At 29.4% G+C, this 20,021-nt stretch overlaps 1 protein-coding gene across 2 annotated transcripts in view; it reads left to right on the top strand.

Annotated features, from left to right (window-relative positions):
* The window catches only part of LOC113378634, a 138,040-nt gene that overhangs the window by 44,756 nt on the left and 73,263 nt on the right, over positions 1-20,021 (top strand). Inside the window, exons 3-4 of one of the 2 annotated variants that reach the window (XM_026619191.1) lie at positions 14,017-14,281; positions 18,121-18,135. In XM_026619191.1, coding sequence (XP_026474976.1) covers positions 14,017-14,281; positions 18,121-18,135 — 280 coding nt within the window. The remainder of the gene's footprint in view (positions 1-14,016; positions 14,282-18,120; positions 18,136-20,021) is intronic. The other variant, XM_026619190.1, reaches the window with a different exon arrangement.

Here is a 20,021-nt window from a genome sequence, read left to right as displayed (position 1 = left end):
AGAAAATTCATACTCAAATATATTTAATAAAAACAGGAAGTTAATGTAAATGTAATAAATAACGGTCTCGAAAATTATAAAAACATAAATCTCATTTTTAATGAAAAACTAAGACAGGATAGGATAAACAGAAGAAGAAGTCATACAAGTCATAAAAAATTCTAGCAAACATAGGACCCCAGGAATCGACGTATACCTGAATTTGAATTTGAAACATGAATTTTATAAAAAAAATATTGTGAGGAGATAGCACCGATTTTGGTGAAAAATTTCAACGATTTTTTAAAAAAAACAGAAAAAATTAATCGAGAATTTATGGAACGAGTTACAATACTCATACCAAAAGTCAAAAATGCTAAGAAAACAGAAGATTTTAGACCGATACCACTATTGACACGAAGTTATTGTGCAAAATAATTGCAAATAGATAAAAAGATAGTGTACAAGATATTTTAAACGAAGAACAGGCATATGCTGTTGTTGATGAAAGAAACATAACGGACAATTTTGTAACTGTAAGAAACTTAATTATGTACTATAATAATAAAAAACAAATGAAAGTGCGGCTTTGATGAATATAGACTTTCAGAAAGCCTTTGACATGTTATCTCATGAATATCTATTTATAGTAATAAAAAATATCTGTTTCGGAAAAATTACTAAATTTATTAAACATTTATGTAAAAATGCATATTCAAAAGTTTTAATTAATGGTTTCTTATCAAATGGAATATAAATTAATAGATCAGCACAACAAGGGTGTCCACTATCGATGATATTGTTTATAGCCTTGGATTTATTGCTTGTGAATTTATCTAAAGAACTGCAAGGAATACAAATAATCAGGGAAAAGAATAAAGTATTAGCATACGCAGACGATGTGACTGCAATAATTAAAAATAATGAAGAAGAAATAAAAGCAGTTAAGTTTGTAGAAAATTTCTGTGCAATTTCGGGCTCCACAATTAACAAAAAAATCAACATATCATACAGTTGATACATAGTGTTCAATAATGTAATAGTAAAGGTGAAATTAATTAAGTATTTAGTCATGATAGTAACAAATAATTTAATAAAATGATCAAAAAAAAACTATGACTTATTAATAAATAAAATAAGAATTACTTTAAACTTGAAGTTATCCAGAAGATTAAATTTAATTCAGAGGATTTAGCATGTGAATCAGTTTGCACTCTCAAAACTGTGGTATATAGCGCGAGTACTGCCTATGAGAACAATTGATTCACGAAAGTAGAATACAAAAAGTAGAATCATTAATATGACACTACATATGAAACGGACATAAAATAAGAATAAATAGAAAGCAGTTGAGACTAAATGAATCAAAAGGAGGACAAAATTTAATAGCAGTTAAAGGAAAAATAGAAGCGTTACTCCTAAGACAGATAACAAAATAATTTAAAAAATAATAATATTAATAGTGAGTTTTTTTAAATTATGGTTTAACAAATAATTCACCATATGTGATTAAAAAAAGACTGGAAGTAATAGGGAATAACCTTGAATGGCTCGAATGAGAAATTACCACAAAAAAAAATTTATACAAAATTAATTGCAGAATACATACCAAAAATAATCAAATAAAATTGGGTAAATATTTTGAAAAATGTTAGAAATAAAAATATTTCAACGGACTGGCAAAGTTCAAATTATAAAATTGTCAATGAATGTTTTTATAAAAAAAACAAACTATATAAAATCAAAATGTCTGACTCAACAATGTGTATGAAATGTTTTAAAGAGGATAATATTAAACACAACATAACTGAATGTGGGAAAAAAGTGGCATTGGCTAAGAAACAAATTGGCAAAGATCAGCAATGGACAATTAGAAAATGACAAGGGCTCGCCCGTAGGTAAGCGGTTAAGAGCGACGGCACATGTTTCAGAGGTCCCGGGTTGATACCCACTTCGAACAGCCTGTTGTCAGGCAACATTGACAACGATTTTCACTTGGAAATATAATTAGCAATATGTTTCCAAGTGAAAATAAACCTCACCCTGCATTGTTGCACCATACTTGCCCTATTACAGAGATTGTAATAAAAATTTATCATACAGAGATCTGACAACTGATTGGGTTGCCATTTGTGAAACAGACTAGTATTATGTCAAAATCAGCACAACAGCTTATAGGACTATTAGGTTCTGATTGCTGTTCAGAAAATTAAAAAAAAAAGAAAATGACAATAAATTATTAGATAAAATAGTAATCAATGTACATTTGAATCAATAAAATAAGTTGAAAAAAAATCACGTACGCACCACGTTTTTTTAGTTATATAAACCACTTTGGGAATCACTTTGTAAACCCTTTGAATTTTTTACTTTGGTACTCTGATTCCATCGTATGGTCCTGTGTAGTCAAATCCTATTTTTCGAATAGCTTTTTTACTGGATTAAGGGTTTTTTTTACATATGAAAAAATGAAATATTATAATTTTTTTTTATTCAAAAGATACATATTTAATGAACATTTTATAAAATATCCAAAAAAAGATCAGAATGGCGGTTATTACGACGCCATTTCCGGCAGTCCCTCGGAAAACGGTGCCTGCGCGTTGTCAGCAGAACTTCTTCAGGATCAGGCGAAAGAAAAACTAGTGGGGCACATGGCATCGTGCCTCAAGGCAAATTGCTGGAACTTTCCATACCGTAATTAAACATTCGAGTAATGAAAATAATTAATAATTGTTTAGAATAATTTAAAATTGATTATTACATACTGTAAACTTATAAGTGCTTTTTAAATTGGGCGACGAGCGTATTTTATGAACAACTTATGTGTACGTTTACAAGAGTCCATTTTTTTTTAATTTGATTTTTTTTGATAATTTCAAATTTTTTTCAAAATTTTGACATTTTTTGCATATAAAACAACGTTTTTTCTAAATATTGAGAATTTGGAAATTTTTGAAAATATTCGATTTTTTCGAATATTTTCAAAATTATCAAAAATATCAAGTTCCAAGTTATCGAAATATTCTCAAATTTTTGTAAGAAACCATTTATTTTTAAGTTTTTCAAAATTTAGTTGTTTTCTTTAAAAATGATGAAAAATTTCAAAAATTGGAATTTCTTAATCTTATTAAAATTTTTCAAATTTTTAAATTTTCTGTAAATGCATTTTTCGCACACCGTCTACTCAAGCAAAATGTTTTTTGTAATTAAACTAATTGGATGATCCGTTCTCTCAAAAACTGCACAACCGTTTTTACACACTTTGCGCTCCACATCTCGAAACGGCAAAATTGCGTTTTGCAAAAACGCCTCGCGATCGAGTACGAACCGAATGATTTTTAAATTTTCTAAATCGGTTATTCCATACTGTCGTAAATGTCGAGGACATTTGTTTGAACCATATAAATAAGCTTCAATATTAAAAATCATGGTACGGAACATAAAAAAATTACACAAAATGTGTACACAATATTGAAATCTCTATAAAATATCTGATAATTTGATGTATTTGTCTGTATAAACATTTTTGACCACCAAATGACACTTTTTTAACTTATTTTTATTGAGAGTCCATAACTGCTGGACAGGCTTTCCCAAAAATTTCCCAGTTGTTCATTTCGTCAATACAAGTAAAATGTTTTTTGAATTATTAAAATCGGATGCTCCGTTCTCTTAAAAACTGAGTTACCGTTTTTGGCACTTTTTGCCCAATATCTTCAGAACGGCTAGACCTGCCTCCGCCAAAATCTATTCAGCACGTCTCCTTATCAATACGAATCGAATGTTTTCTAAATTATTTAAATTGATTATTCCAGACTGTCGCAAATGTCGAAATTAGTTTGAACCATATACGTGAATTTTAAAATTAAAAATCTTGGTACGGAGCCCAAAAAAGGTTTACACAAAATGGGTACACATTATTAAAATCTCTATAAAGTATCTTGGTGCAGTAAACGGAGAGGAAAAAAGGGTATAACCTCTGATTTTTTTTTACTGTGCTCCGAATTGCATGAAATTTTGGAATTAGGTTCATCTTAACCTCAAGTTCAAAAGTGAAAACATTTCGGGTTCCGCCACCACCCCCCGGGGTGGTTGCGACCCGTGAATAAATACGTGGACATTGAGCTGTTTTATCGATAGAAAACCTTTACCTTGCAATAAAATCATTTTCAACCCCGTGGAAACCCTAAAACCCTTCAAACAATCTCTAAATTGAAACAAAAAACTCTTAAAAATAAATTTCGGTATGATATAATAAGAATTACATATAAAGTAAATAATATTTTATGTTTTCTATCTTGATTATCAAATTTTTAACCCTTTTTAGACCCTTAAAAACAACCCCTTGATGACAAATTGTTTGAAAAATTATTTTGAAATTGAAAGAAAATTAAGAAATTCAAAGTGATATAAGTGTTATTTCAATTCTCGGAAATAGTCATATCTATAATTTGTTCAGTTCTTAAAACTACCCTTGAATAAAAACAGTTAATATAGCACTAGTACCCAGTATAATTTTGTCTAAACTTGTATATTTGTGGTTCTTGTTACTGCAATTATAAAACTTTCATTTGACTATAGTGATACTATATAAATTTATTTAACACGTGGACCTTTCATCCATAAGATATTTTACTATAAGAATAAATCGCCTGCCAAAGTTCTGTATCATGAAGATAGATACATTTCATGATCAACATAATAAAATTTTGTGGTTGGCCTCCCGAGATATACGCTAAACCAATTAATTCATATATATTTCTAAATATACGTTTTTGTTATAAATACACATAAGCATAAATATATATATATATATATATATATATATATATATATATGTCAATAGTTTTGAGCACCAAATACTGCTCACTTATACATTGCTCGAAATATGGACACAATTGAAACGGCGAACGGTTAAAGGGCTCGAGAGAGACTCTGATTGCGCGGCCGCGCACTCTTTAAACATTAATAACTCTGTCAATTTTTGTGTGAAAGAAAAATAATAGGCCAGAAAGAGATCTTTGATTTTTATCTATATGCTTTTATACGTATCTTTTATTCTTTTTGAGATATAATGAAAATAAGTTCGATTTTTAAAAAATGGAAAAAAAAGTTTTTATAAAATCGTGAGTTTTCTGAAAATAGTTTGTACTAAAGTAGTGAATCTGCTAGAATCCATCAAGATGTCTATAATGAAGTGAATTCTCGATGGTATGTGAATTACTTTAATTCTGGTGGAAATGGCGCTCATTAAACCATATGATATAAAAGAAAAAAAAACATTGTATATGCTTCTTATTTGCATGATAGCTCGCCCATTTTACACGCAAAAAGCATGTAACAGCTCTCATTTTAAAGCTTATGTTGAGCACTATAAAACCCAATTTTACCGAAATGCATAAAATGTAAAACCTCGACACTAGATGGCTTTAAATACAACAATTAACCCTTTCGATTCGGATGCCGCCGCTCCGGCGGCATGGTCATTTTACCGTTGCGCTCGGATGCCGCCGCTCCGGCGGCAAATCGTGCCGTCGCAAACTAAACATGTGATTTTTTGTCCTATTTCTGAAATTTCTGAAATCACTGTTAAGTTCATTTCAAAATCCGATACAAAAAAAATTCCGAGTTGAGAGATGTGTATAGCACTATAATATACCGAGCGCAGCGCACCGTCGAGCAGTCGGACTCCCGAGTGGAAAGTGTTAAATCTTGAACGAAATAAAAAACGACTTTGCTTTTTCAAATTGCTTGCTTGCTTAATATTATTCCTAAAACACTTTCTAGAACACCGATTTATTAACATTTTTATTGACATTATTTTGTTAATTACATGATTTTCGTTAATAATAATAATTATTAATAATTTCGATAATTTTTAATTTTAAAATTCATGCATATGGTTCAAACAAATGTCCTCGACATTTTCGACAGTATGTCATAAGCGATTCGAATAATTTAAAACACATTTTATTCGTATTGATAAGGAGACGTGCTGATTAGTTTTTGGCGACGGCAGGTCTAGCACTTCCAAAGATACGGGGCAAAAAGTGCTAGAAACGGTAACTCAGTTTTTAAGAGAACGGAGCGTCCGATTTTAATAATTCAAAAAAACATTTTACTTGTATTGACGAAATGAATAACCGATTAAATTTTTGGGAAGACAGGTCTAGCGGTTATGGACTTTCAATGAAAATAAGTTTAAAAAAATGCCATTTGGCGGTCAAAAATGTTTATTGGACATACGTACATCAAATTATCAGATATTTTATAGAGATTTTAATGTTGTGTACACATTTTGTGTAAATTTTTTTGAGTTCCGTACCAAGATTTTTAATTTTGAAGTTTTTTTATATAATTCAAACAAATGTTGTCGACATTTTCGACAGTATAGAATAACCGGTTTATATGATTAAAAAATCACTCGGTCTGTACTCGATCGCGAAGCGTTTTTGCAAAAGGCAATTTTGTCATTTCGGAGGTATGGAGCATAAAGGGTGTAAAAAGGGTTATGTAGTTTTTGAGGGAACGGATCACCCGATTAGATCATCCGAATTCAAAAAAATATTTTGCTTGAGTAGACAGTATGCAGAAAATGTAATAATTTTGAAAATTCTCAAAAAAAAATCAAAATTTTCAAAAAAAATGAAAGTTTCAAAAAATTCAAATTTTCGAAATTTTTCATCTTCAAAAAAAAAAAAAATTTTTTTTTTGAAAAATTAAAAAAAAATTGATTTCTTACAGACATTTGAGAATATTTCGGAAATTAATAAAAAAATGAATATTTTCAAAAATTTCCAAATTTTCAAAATACTTAAAAAAACGTTTTTTTTAAAATTCCAAAAAATTTTAAACTTCTAAAAAAATTTCAAAATTTTGAAAAAATTTCTAAATTATCAAAAGAATCATATTTAAAAAAAAAGGACTTTTATAAACGTATGCATAAGTTGTTCATAAATAGCTCGTCGGTCAATTTAAAAAGCACTGATCAGTTTACAGTATGTAATAATCTGTATGAAATTATTCAAAACAATTATTGATTATTTTCATTCCTCGAATGTTTAATTCCGGTACGGGAAGTTCCAGCAATTTGCCATAAGGCACGGTGCCATGCTCCCCACTAGTTTTTTTTTTAACTGAACGGGAAATATTAGTTTAGGATATTACAAAAACGTAGATGTGTGTACACGACAATGTCCGTCGGGTGATCTAGTATATACATGTATATATATATATATATATATATATATATACACATATATATATATATATATATATATATATATATATTGTATATATTGGTATATATTGGTATATATATATACATAGCTGGGCATTAACTCGTTAATCCGTTAATCGTTAATTAACGAAGTTAACATTTTGATTAACGGATTAACTTTTAAGTTAACTTTTGAAAATGTTAACGGACACGTTAACTTCCGTTAAAATGCCAGAAGTCCGTTAATCGTTAATCCAATGCCCAGGACCGTGCCTGGCCAGCGTGCAGTGCGTGCACCGCACGCAGGCGGCCGCCTTTTGAGCCAAATGAAAAAAAGAACAAATTCAAAGACGGCCATAACAAAAAATGGTCGAAATAAATAGCTGTTGCATTAAAAGTCTACTGAATTAAAAGGCGGCCAAGTTAAAAGACTGTTGGATTAAGAGGCGGCCAAGCTCAAAGTCCGCTGAACTCATTCGCTGCCGTAAAGTCCGCTGTATATATCTAAAAGACCAAAAATACCGTAGTAAAAATCAGCCAAAGGCGGCCCTATTGAATGCGACTCTGTTTCTAAATAATTTATAAGTTATAAACTTGGTGTAAGTGGCAACTTTGCCTAAATCAAGTTGCATGAAGTATCCAAAATGTGTTAATAATCGACTTAACGATGAAAATATATTAATTCATGAGTACATTGCAATGTGAAAAACTATCGCAGATTATTCAATTTTGTACAAATTTTTTAAAAATATTAGTTATGTTTTATAAATAGTTTAAAAATTACATATTATTGAACAAGAAACAAACTGTAGTAAATTAAAAACAAGACCCAAATTTCCAAAGCAATTTGTTAATCAATAACTGAAAAACGACTCGTCGATTATTGACAAAATTTAATCAGCAAGATTCTCAAATGGAAAACGTTTGTAATGGTTTTTGAATTTTTAAAATCAATTCACTAATTAAAAATTTGAGACTTTTTTGAAAATTCTAAAGGCAAAACTAAGCAGCACGAGTGCTTATCGAATTTACGAATTTTGACGATTTTTCAAATGGGATTGTGCATTTTTGAGAAAATGTCGACTAAAGATGAAATTTTGACTCACGTAAAAAAGCGCCGCTCATTTTTGCAATCTTTGATAGTACATATTTTAAAAATTAAAATGACTTAATGTGGGTCGAAATATTTAGTTATCTCAGAGACCATGATCACTATCGCCAAAAAAGTTTTATAAATATCATCGTAAAGTAATATTCACCAATTAAACACGAAGAAACGAACCGACCGATCTGTTAGAACTAATCAGCACGATTCCTAAATGATATCTTTCAAACAGTTCCTGAATTTTTAAAATCGATGCAGAATTTTTGGCTAAAACGTGTACAATAAATTTTATATTTTTCTGTTGATTAGAAACAGCTTGGCCGATCGTCGCACAAAACTGACAGGCGCTAGTCATTATCTAGTTACATTAAATGACTTTTAAACTTTTGAATTGGATTTAACCGTTTTTGAGAAAACGTTGCCGAAAATTCAAAAATCGGCTTTCAAACGATTCAGAATGACTTAAAATGTCGAGAAAACTTGAAAATTACAAGACGATTTTTTTCGTGAGAACATATTGGATATTTTCCTATTATGCTATTTTTAAGGGCGGCCATTTATATGCTCGCACGCAGGCGGCCACATACCCAGGCACGGCCCTGCCAATTATTACTATTTACCGCACGGCACAGCTTTAGCCAATGCCTTATTAAATGACATAGAGAAAAGATTTGGACCACTCGTGAATGATGAACAGTGCCAACATATTCAAAAGACTTGTTCAACGATGCTGCATTCGTCTGGGATAACAGATATTCATAAATCTATTTATTAAATACAATACTGCTATACCCTCAAGCGCTGCAGTTGAACGTTTGTTTTCCACGGGTAAAGACATTTTGACACCAAAACGAGCCTCGCTTTCAGACGAAAACTTCAACATGTTAATGTTCATGAAGGGGAATATGCACCTTATGCCCGACGCTTAACCCGTCGCGCGTTTCCTATTTTTCGCAAAAAAACTCTTTCCCTTTATTTAGAAAAAAGTTCTTGTAAAAACAATATGCAATCATAAAAACAGAAAGTTGACCAATAGCGTTATTATCACGGTGTGTGCATAAAGCGCGTCGCGCCATTAAGGGGTTGAATTACACATTTGAATTATACAAGTATTTTGTTTTATTCATAACCTGTTAACTTCCAGAACCTAAACCAATAAGTTTTTTAAGTTCACTAACGCAACAATATAAAAATGTAATTTTATACATATTAACGGATTAACGATTAACGTTAACTTGCGTTAATTATTCCGAAATGTAACGCTTTAACGTTTAACGAAGCTAACTTTTTTGTAGCGGATTAACGATTAACGAAGTTAACTTTTTGATTAACGGTGCCCAGCTATGTATATATATATATATATATATATATATATATACTTAAAAAATTTTGAATTTGATGTTGATATAATATATTTTATTTGAGTTTAAAGGTCAGGCGTTACATCAATAAAAATAGTATGATAAATCTATTTAAAATCCATACGTTACGGATAGCATCTTAGCCTTCATTCAGGGGCAATCAATATAACTATGAAAATAAAAATAAAATGTATCCTAATATAATATATGAAAACATTATTACTCCATAGTATGAGTATGTGCACAATGGTCTTTTTTAACGTCACAAATGGTAAAACACACATATAAACATGAATAACTTATATATATATATATATATATATATATATATATATATATATATATATATATATATATATTGTTGAGAATTGTGTTCTTTATAATTATAAATGTTAGTCATAAGTAAATTCATTTGAACGATGTATAATCGATGTATAATCTTGTACATCTGCAAGACAACCCTTAATAAAAGTTCATGATAGTCCATGTACCCTCGGCGAACTATCATAAAACTAGAAATATTGGAAATATTTTTAAAAATGTAAAAATATAAGTCAGTTAGTCCTGAACTATTGAAGAAGTAACAACTAAAAATATTATAATAAAGCGCTAAATAAATTTTTGTATCTAAATAAATTCTTTGATTTCACACACTTCCAGAAGAGCTACAAATGTTCCAATTCTCGTCGTTAAGTATTCCAAATAAAACTCTAATCTACTCAAGAAGTTATTAAAAATTGGTTACATTTAATAAATTAATTAGTAAATTCATTACTAAGGTCTCTTCAATATATATATATATATATATATATATATATATATATATATATATATATATATATATATTGAATGGTAGAGTTTTGGATTTGTGTATATTTTGTAGAGTTTCGAACAAAATCCAAAAATAATACAAAATAAAAAACAAGAAAAGTTTTTAAAAAACAATTTCTTTATTTAATTATTTGTTTATTGTCAACGTTTCGGAACTAGGTACGTTCCATCTTCAGGACATCTGTCAAGATTGACTGATCAAACATACAGGTAATTAATTCAATTTTATCATTAAGCCTTTCTTAAAAAAAATTTCCATAACTTTCAAAAAAAATTCTATCATTTTTAATATCCTGTTCTGATAATCCACTCATTTATTTTTATCATTTTCTTTTTGATCATATTATCATATTTCTGTACATTATTACTTGTTACAATTAATTTATTATTTAAGAAAAATCTATTTTCTATTCCTAAACATATTGTTTGCTTAAATCTCATCAAGATCATGTTTCTTGACAGATGTCCTGAAGATGGAACGTACCTAGTTCCGAAACGTTGACAATAAACAAATAATTAAATAAAGAAATTGTTTTTTAAAAACTTTTCTTGTTTTTTATTTTGTATTATTTTTGGATTCTTGTTCGAAACTCTACAATATATATATATATATATATATATATATATATATATATATATATGTATATTAATTGTTTAATATGAACAAAACAGCACTCAGATTTGTTTAACACAACTTTATTTTATGATTACAGACGTTTCGAGACCATGGTGTGTCTCATCTTCAGTGTAATTTCAAAAACAGTTACTTATATACTACACATTCTTTAATAATTTATTTAAATTTCATTTAATTTTTGATATACAAAAAACACCAACTATTCCTTGCAATGCTTGACACAGTACTAAAGAAACATATAACACTTACAGAAATATTCTAAACAAATTTGAAGTACTTATCTAGATGGAGACAGGATGGGTATCATTATAATGTAAACAAAAGGAGTGCTATCGCATACAAAAATCGATAAAAATGAAAAAATAAATTAATTTATTGAAAAGAATAAGATAAATGAAAATTTTTTTATAAATTATTAATGATGTTTATATAAGTGTCATGTAAAATATTTGTGTCGGTTCTTAGATTTATGCTATTGTTAGTCCGAACTATTAACATTGATTCTGCCATGCTCCGTTTAAATAAGTCTTTCTCATGGAATAAAATTTGGGGATTGTCAAAATCAAACTTATGGTTGTTGATATTAGCATGATCCACAAGTGTACTTTTAAATTTTTTGTTATCTATTTTTTCACATTGTAATTCATGTTGCCTGAGTCTCTTTTCTAAGTTCTGGCAGGTCTGGCCAATATAAGAGCAATTACAATCCAAACAATTTACTTTATAAACTATATCTTTCTTTTTTGTTAATGGAGTTTCATCTTTAATTTTGGAATATAAAAATTTTAATTGTTTTAATGGAGAAAAAGTAATACGAATATTGTGTTTTTTGAAAAGTCTTTTTGATAATTGGTTAAAATTATTGTCAAGATATGGAAAATTAATGAAAAAAGTTTTTTCAGGAACACTTGTTTTGCCAGGCTCTTCCGGTTTCTTATCAAAAGGTTCTAGTAATTTTGCGACTCTAGTTTTAATAATTGGACAAATTAACTTATATGGAAAATTATTGCCAAGTAGGATCGTTTTAACTAATTTTATGTTTGTATCATAAAACAGGGGATCAGATAATAAAATAGCGTGATCTACAAGATTTAGAATGGTAGAAATTTTTATATTGACTCATTATTATAAAACTCATTAATAGAGGCGGTGTATGTTATACAGACTGGTACAGAAAAGATAGTTGGTCCGGGAGATACATTAATTTTAATTCGCATGTTCCTCTCAATATAAAAATTTCTACTATTCTAAATCTTGTAGATCACGCTATTTTATTATCTGATCCCCTGTTTTATGATACAAACATAAAATTAGTTAAAACGATCCTACTTGGCAATAATTTTCCATATAAGTTAATTTGTCCAATTATTAAAAATAGAGTCGCAAAATTACTTGAACCTTTTGATAAGAAACCGGAAGAGCCTGGCAAAACAAGTGTTCCTGAAAAAACTTTTTTCATTAATTTTCCATATCTTGACAATAATTTTAACCAATTATCAAAAAGACTTTTCAAAAAACACAATATTCGTATTACTTTTTCTTCATTAAAACAATTAAAATTTTTATATTCCAAAATTAAAGATGAAACTCCATTAACAAAAAAGAAAGATATAGTTTATAAAGTAAATTGTTTGGATTGTAATTGCTCTTATATTGGCCAGACCTGCCAGAACTTAGAAAAGAGACTCAGGCAACATGAATTACAATGTGAAAAAATAGATAACAAAAAATTTAAAAGTACACTTGTGGATCATGCTAATATCAACAACCATAAGTTTGATTTTGACAATCCCCAAATTTTATTCCATGAGAAAGACTTATTTAAACGGAGCATGGCAGAATCAATGTTAATAGTTCGGACTAACAATAGCATAAATCTAAGAACCGACACAAATATTTTACATGACACTCATATAAACATCATTAATAATTTATAAAAAATTTTCATTTATCTTATTCTTTTCAATAAATTAATTTGTTTTTTCATTTTTATCGATTTTTGTATGCGATAGCACTCCTTTTGTTTACATTATAATAATACCCATCCTGTCTCCATCTAGATAAGTACTTCAAATTTGTTTAGAATATTTCTGTAAGTGTTATATGTTTCTTTAGTACTGTGTCAAGCATTGCAAGGAATAGTTGGTGTTTTTTGTATATCAAAAATTAAATGAAATTTAAATAAATTATTAAAGAATGTGTAGTATATAAGTAACTGTTTTTGAAATTACACTGAAGATGAGACACACCATGGTCTAGAAACGTCTGTAATCATAAAATAAAGTTGTGTTAAACAAATCTGAGTGCTGTTTTGTTCATATTAAACAATTAATATTCGTTCCACTCATATCATAAAATTATATATATATATATATATATATATATATATATATATATATATATATATATCGGTTATAGATCCACTGATGATATCAAATTGTTTGTCGAAACGTTTGGAATTAAAGACTAATTTGTAAATCTTAGTTTTGTAAGACGTCGTAAAGCGACGTCTGCAGGTGGCAAAGTTTCGGGAAAAAAAGTGATTTACAGAACAATAAATCTAGTAAATATGGTGGTTATACTACGATATTCACGGCCACGGCCCGCTATGCATTTTGTAATTTAATTCAAATTTACCATACCGTAAAAAATATCAAAAATAAATTATGTTTTCATATTGACATATTTTATTACCATTCCTTACTTGATTTTTAAAATATACCGTATAATTTCACGTTAACAGGATATACGTTTTTTTTAAAGTTAGCATCAAGTTGCTGGTAGGTAACGCCGAAGCCTGCGAATGAACATGCAGGATAATTAGAATAGTCTTATATGTTAGTCATCAAAATAATTTGATTAATATTTTATTATATATCAGGTCTTCATTGGGGGCTGGGGAAACACTAAATCTGTAATCCGTCGTAATAGAACTAAACCAGAAGTTGCAGAAACAGACACACCTGACATCCTAAATGCAGGAGAATTTCGAGGATTTTGGATTCGTTGGCAGAGTGGCGTAGTGACCGTAGGGCGCGAAGGTGAGGCCGCTGCTTTTTTAACTTACGAGGATCCTGAACCATTTAATATTACCCATTATGGAGTCTGTACCGGTTGGGGAGCCACTGGATCCTGGAAGATAGAAGGTAATTTTATATTTTTTTACCGCTGTAAAACAGGCTTCAATTTAAATTGTTATCATTAATTTCTTTTAATTCTGTCGATATTTTACAAATAAACTAATAATAATTTCTAACGATTATAAAGGTGTGTAGCATATTTTTTCTTGTTTAATTTTGCCAGATGATTGACCCTAAAAAACATATTTACTACACTGTATTAACTTCCCGTAGGGTTTTTATTGTAATCGTTTAAAAATCGAAAATGAAAATGTTTGCATACCTTCACGTTTTAGAGGTTTCTGGACATTTTAGCATACCACAGAAAAAATGGATGTGCATGTGTGTGTGTGCATATGTAAGGATTCAACTTTTTGTCCACATCTTTGTAAACACAGAACAACCGATTTGCAATATTCAAAAAGCAATAGATTTCATTGATTATTATCTATTCTTATTATTATCTATTCTTATTATTATATCTGTTCTTATTATTATCTATTATATAATCAGCAAGACGTGTTGATTAGTTTTTGGCAAAGGCAGATCATCCATCCGTTTCGGAAAAACGGAGCAAAGAGTGCACAAAATAGAAATCGTGTTTTTGAGAGTACCTATCATCCGATTTCAATGATTCAAAAAAATAAAATCGTAATGATGGAGAAAAGTGGCGATTTGTTTTTGGTAAAGACAGACTCGGCCGTTTCAAAGATAAGGAACTAAATGTGTAAAATGGCAGTTTTTGAGAGAACTAAGCATTTGATTTGAATGATTCAAAACACTTTCTGCTTGTGTCGACGAAAAAATTGCATTTTGAACAAAAAATATTACCAAATTTTTTTTTTTTTTTTATTTTTTTATATTGTAATTAATTTTAATTTGAATTTTAATTCTGGCTACAATTCTAAAGCGCGATGTCCTTCATTTTAAATCTGGATGATTAAGTTTTGTTTGTTTACTTTTTTGTAAACATATATAATCGTCGTCGTCCAATTCATAAGTTCTTATATTTTGTCTATAAAATAATCATATTGAAAGTTAAGGTATTTATAATAATCAATTTGAAAGCATTTAATATTCTTCGAGTATTCCATTACAGAACTAAAGTTTCAGCAATTTGCCTTAAGTCACGACCCCACTAGTTTTTATAAAATATTCTATATTCACGCAATTATCAAATGATATGATTTTTATCTTATGTATAATAATAAAATTTGATGGCGTCGTTTGTCAGAAACAAGTTGAACTTTTGATTTGTCCACTCTGGTTGTAGTAAAATTTCAAGAAATTTGCGATGGCCAGTTTTTATAAAATATTCTACATTCACGCGGTTATCAAATGATATGATTTTTATCTTATGAATAATAATAAAATTCGATGACGTTGTTTGTCAGAAACAAGTTGAACTTTTGATTTGTCCACTCTGGTAATAGTAAAATTTCAGGAAATTTGCGATCTGTTATAATAAAAATTCATATTAATATATATTAATGTTCATCAATATGTTTACTTTTTATTGACGTCCCACAGGGTAAGTATAGTAATTGTCGAGAATATTTTTTTTTTCATAACTTTAGAATAAATGTATGTGAGATTGTGTGTGCGTATATATGTATGTTTGGATACTATAATTGTTGGATACGATAATTCTTTGTCAACGATTTCGGGTGCACGGATCAACGCATTTTAATAATTCAAAACCATTCGATTCCTATTGACATGAAGACGTGCTGATCAGTATTAGGGAAAGGCAGGTCCATTCGTTTTGAAGGTACGGGGCACAAAGTGTTAAAAATAGCAACTAAGTTTTTGAGAAAACTGAGTGTCCGATTGGAGTGATTCAAAAAGTATTTCACTTTCATTGACGGAGTAAAACATTTGCTACAATTTTGGGGACACAGGTTTTATTATTTAGCGGTTTCGAAGATACAGATGGAAAAAGTTCCAAACATATGCATTTGAAGTTATGTAAGCCCAGGGGTTACATAACTTTTTAAGGGTTCGGTACTAATACGAAAAAAATGAAATTTACTTGAAAATTTCGAAAAATTAGATTTTTTTCTAATATTCGAGGTTTTATAAAATTTCGTTTTTTCAAAAATTAAAAAAAATATTTTTAAAATTTAAATAAGAAAATATTTTTTTATAAAACAACTTTGTTTTTGTAAGTACTGTAATTTTATCTTGCTTGAAATTTGAGATTTAGAATTAATATTCAGCTACATTTTTATCTGACTAAGCTTTTGTGTTCAATTTAAAAAAAAGGACTAGCTTTTCTCGAATAACACAATAATAATCGTAAATTTTTAATCATTATTTTAAAGTAAGACCCACTTGGAAGTTTTCAATGAACTACAGATTTGCAAAAAAAAAATTATTAGTAAATTCTGGTTGACACCTATATATTTGTAACAAATATTCTAGTCTCAATATTCATATCGTTTCTGAAAATGAGATTTATTTAAACCTAGAATATTTCTCACATCTCTAATGAAGAAGCAGCAAATTGATCATGTTTATTACTTAGGCATGTTGATTTTCTTACAATCTAGTACATTATCGTAAGTAATAATTTTGCATCCTCTAAAAGAGTCTACAGCGAAAAAGTAAATTTATATATTGTTCATAAATTCGATCATTTTTGTCGTCTTTAAATTAGACCACATTTAATTGATACACATATGCCAACAATTAATTCAATTGTCAAACTACTATATAAACACTATTGAAGGTTTGCTTTCTGGCTCTTCTACAAAGAGTATGGGCGTGTTTCCATACAGAATTGGCTCCACCCTGGTATTTAAATGATTTGATGCCATTTTATAGGTATTTTCGAGAATATCCGATACACCAAATTTCAAATTCGTAGCTCATTATCGCCGAGATATCGGTGAAAATATGTGAAAGTGGCCCCTTTCTTCAAAGTCGTTTTTTGACGCAACTGCAAAAGATATCGACAAACAAATTACGCAATTCTATTCACATCGGTGTGTACTACATTATTAATAACAAAAATTATTTTTTAATGCATGAAAAAGTGAAAATGATTTTTTGTTCTGAATTTTCGGGTAGTGCGGTTGTTTGGACTAATTTTTAATTAGCTTAATTTTATTAGAAAGGCTGTTCAATTTTCTTTTACTGTCCAAAATTTTGTTTTATTTCATGTGGTAGTACGCATTCAAAATAGAAAAAACATAAGCCAGTACACGCTCGCGCTCATATAACACCCGTGTAAGTCGTCTGGAACATTTCTTTGTAATGCATTATTAATAAAACACAAGACAAAGGTATACATTTATATTTTGAATAATTATATATCTATATGTATGTGTATAATAATGATTATTTATATATGATTAAATATATATTATTTATATATTGCACAAGTATATTATATGATTGACTACATCGGTATATGATTTTTATTCATGCTACAGCAAGGTGTAGGAATGCAAGTATACTAAGTTAGTCAGAAAATATATTAAATAACTAGCTGACCCGACAGACTTCGTCTTGTCAAAAATCTACCAAATCGGTTCTGATTGCTCTGTTGATCCTTTGAGGTTCTGTCTAAAGCATCAAAAGATTTTGTATGTGCCATCGTGCATTCATCCCAAACGATCAATTGATATTGATGCAAATTCTTAGCCATTGCAGAGTTCTTCGAAATGTTGCAAGTTGGAGTTTCATCGCTTTGCATATTTAATGGCAATTTTAGTGCTGAATGGGCTGTTCGACCACCTTCGAGTAAAGTTACTGCGATTCCCGATGAAGCGAGTGCAAGTGCAATTATGTTTTGTGAGCGAATTGTTGCTAATATTAATAAAATCAAAAAAGTTTTTCCTGTACCACCAGGCGTATCTAAGAAGTAAATCCCTCCAGTTCCATCATTTGTTTCTTTTATAAGAATATCAAATACATACCTCTGTTGGTCATTCAATAGTGGAAGATTTGTTTCGATTAATTCTTTCAAATTGTTGAGATCACAGTTTTTCTCGATGAAACTCTTGGTTAAAAGCATCATGCATTGGACGATTGGGTGCGGCCATACTTAAGTGAAATAAAACTTTGTTTGACATCATCAAGCACATGTCTTCAATTGAAATCAATGCTTCGTTGTAAATTTCTTTACTGATTTGCATATTTGGATTTCCCATTCTATTCCGTATTTGACACAAAATATCATCACACACATAATCTTTGTACTTATCTACAAATCAATTGGGTTTGATGGAAAGCATGTGGATATGATTATAGAAAACAATGTTCGTATTTGATGAGCGTGTGAAGATATTACAGCATCGCTGAGAGTTTGATCCCAATGAGCGTCATTTTGTAGCAATTGTAAACGTTCACGGGCTTCTCTGTAGGATCCACACAATTCTCCATCAACAGTTCGTAAATGTTGGAATGATGTTGGGCCTCCTACATTGACTAATAGCAGTCGTAAATAAAAACATTCACCATGGCTTGGATGTACTGAATAAATTCGATCAATCGCATCGGTGGAATATACATCTGCGTATCCTGGTACTGGTTTTCCTTGTTTCCATCGTTTAAATCTTCCTGATTCCAAGTATAATAATTTTGGAATTTTAGAATATAGCAGTGTTTGTGCAAAATTATCGTTTTGACATGTCTCAAAAAAATTGTTAATGTAATAGATGGTGGCTGAGCAGCTCTTTGACCTGCGTTTACTGCTCTAAAGTACACCCTTTGCCCATTTCCTAAATGCACAGCTAAGTGAATAACAGAATAGTGACTCTCATGAATTGGGAAAGAAAATATTCGCCAAATTGCTTCATTACTACTAACATAGCGGCCCATGTGGTATTGAGTAACTTGTATGTTCATTTCGGTCGTCATGTTCTTGTGCAGTACGATTAGATCGGTAATTAGCTTGGTTTATAGCATTTCGTGTTCTTCTACTTAAATTGCCTAGTCTTATAGGAGGCAATATTAAAATATTGTGTCACATGCAATAACTTTTTATTCATAGGTAGATAACAAAACACTACAAACAAAAGCACACACAGCAGAGTATAACAGAAAATGCAAAAAAAAACACCACCGGCAAGAGCGGCAAATGGACATTGACATTGATTTTTTCAATCTTATATGACTTGAAGTCAAATTCTTTAACGCCATACCAATTTTATCGCCTGCCGAAAGTAAAACAAAAGAAATAATATCGAGAAGCCGACTACGATTATTTGTATTAGTTAGAAAAGGGGTGTTTTTAGGGTTTTCCCGACGATCATTTGAATTTTTCTCACCGTAAGAACCATTCTTGGACATCAACTAACATTTTAAAAAAAGAATTGGCCAAATTGGTTCAGGCGTTGTTGAGTTATGCGCTTACCAACACATTTTGCGATCCATTTTTATATATAAGGTTATCTTGAGTTTTTTTTTAATTAAATTATATATGAAAATATATTGAATCGAATATCTCTACCTATAAATACTCATAATAATTGTCATGAACTACTATACTATTGTCCATAATCTTTAATTAAAACATTTTGCTTGAGTTGACGGTGCGCAAAAAATGCATTTACAGCAAATTTACAGTAATTTTGAAAATTTCAAAAAAAAAATCAAAATTTTCTAAAAAAAATTTAAGTTTCAAAAAGTTCAAATTTTCGAAATTTTTCATCATTTTCAAAAAAAAAACTAAATTTTGAAAAATAAAACAAAAATTTGAGAATATTTCGAAAATTTCAAAAAAAAACGAATATTTTCAAAAAGTTTCAAATTCTCAATA

The sequence above is a fragment of the Ctenocephalides felis genome, unplaced genomic scaffold (assembly GCF_003426905.1).
Source record: "Ctenocephalides felis isolate EL2017-DRISC unplaced genomic scaffold, ASM342690v1 CF-g0.4_SCAFFOLD_01886, whole genome shotgun sequence".
In the NCBI taxonomy this organism is placed as follows: domain Eukaryota; kingdom Metazoa; phylum Arthropoda; class Insecta; order Siphonaptera; family Pulicidae; genus Ctenocephalides; species Ctenocephalides felis.
This window is presented reverse-complemented; position numbering and strand designations above follow the sequence as displayed.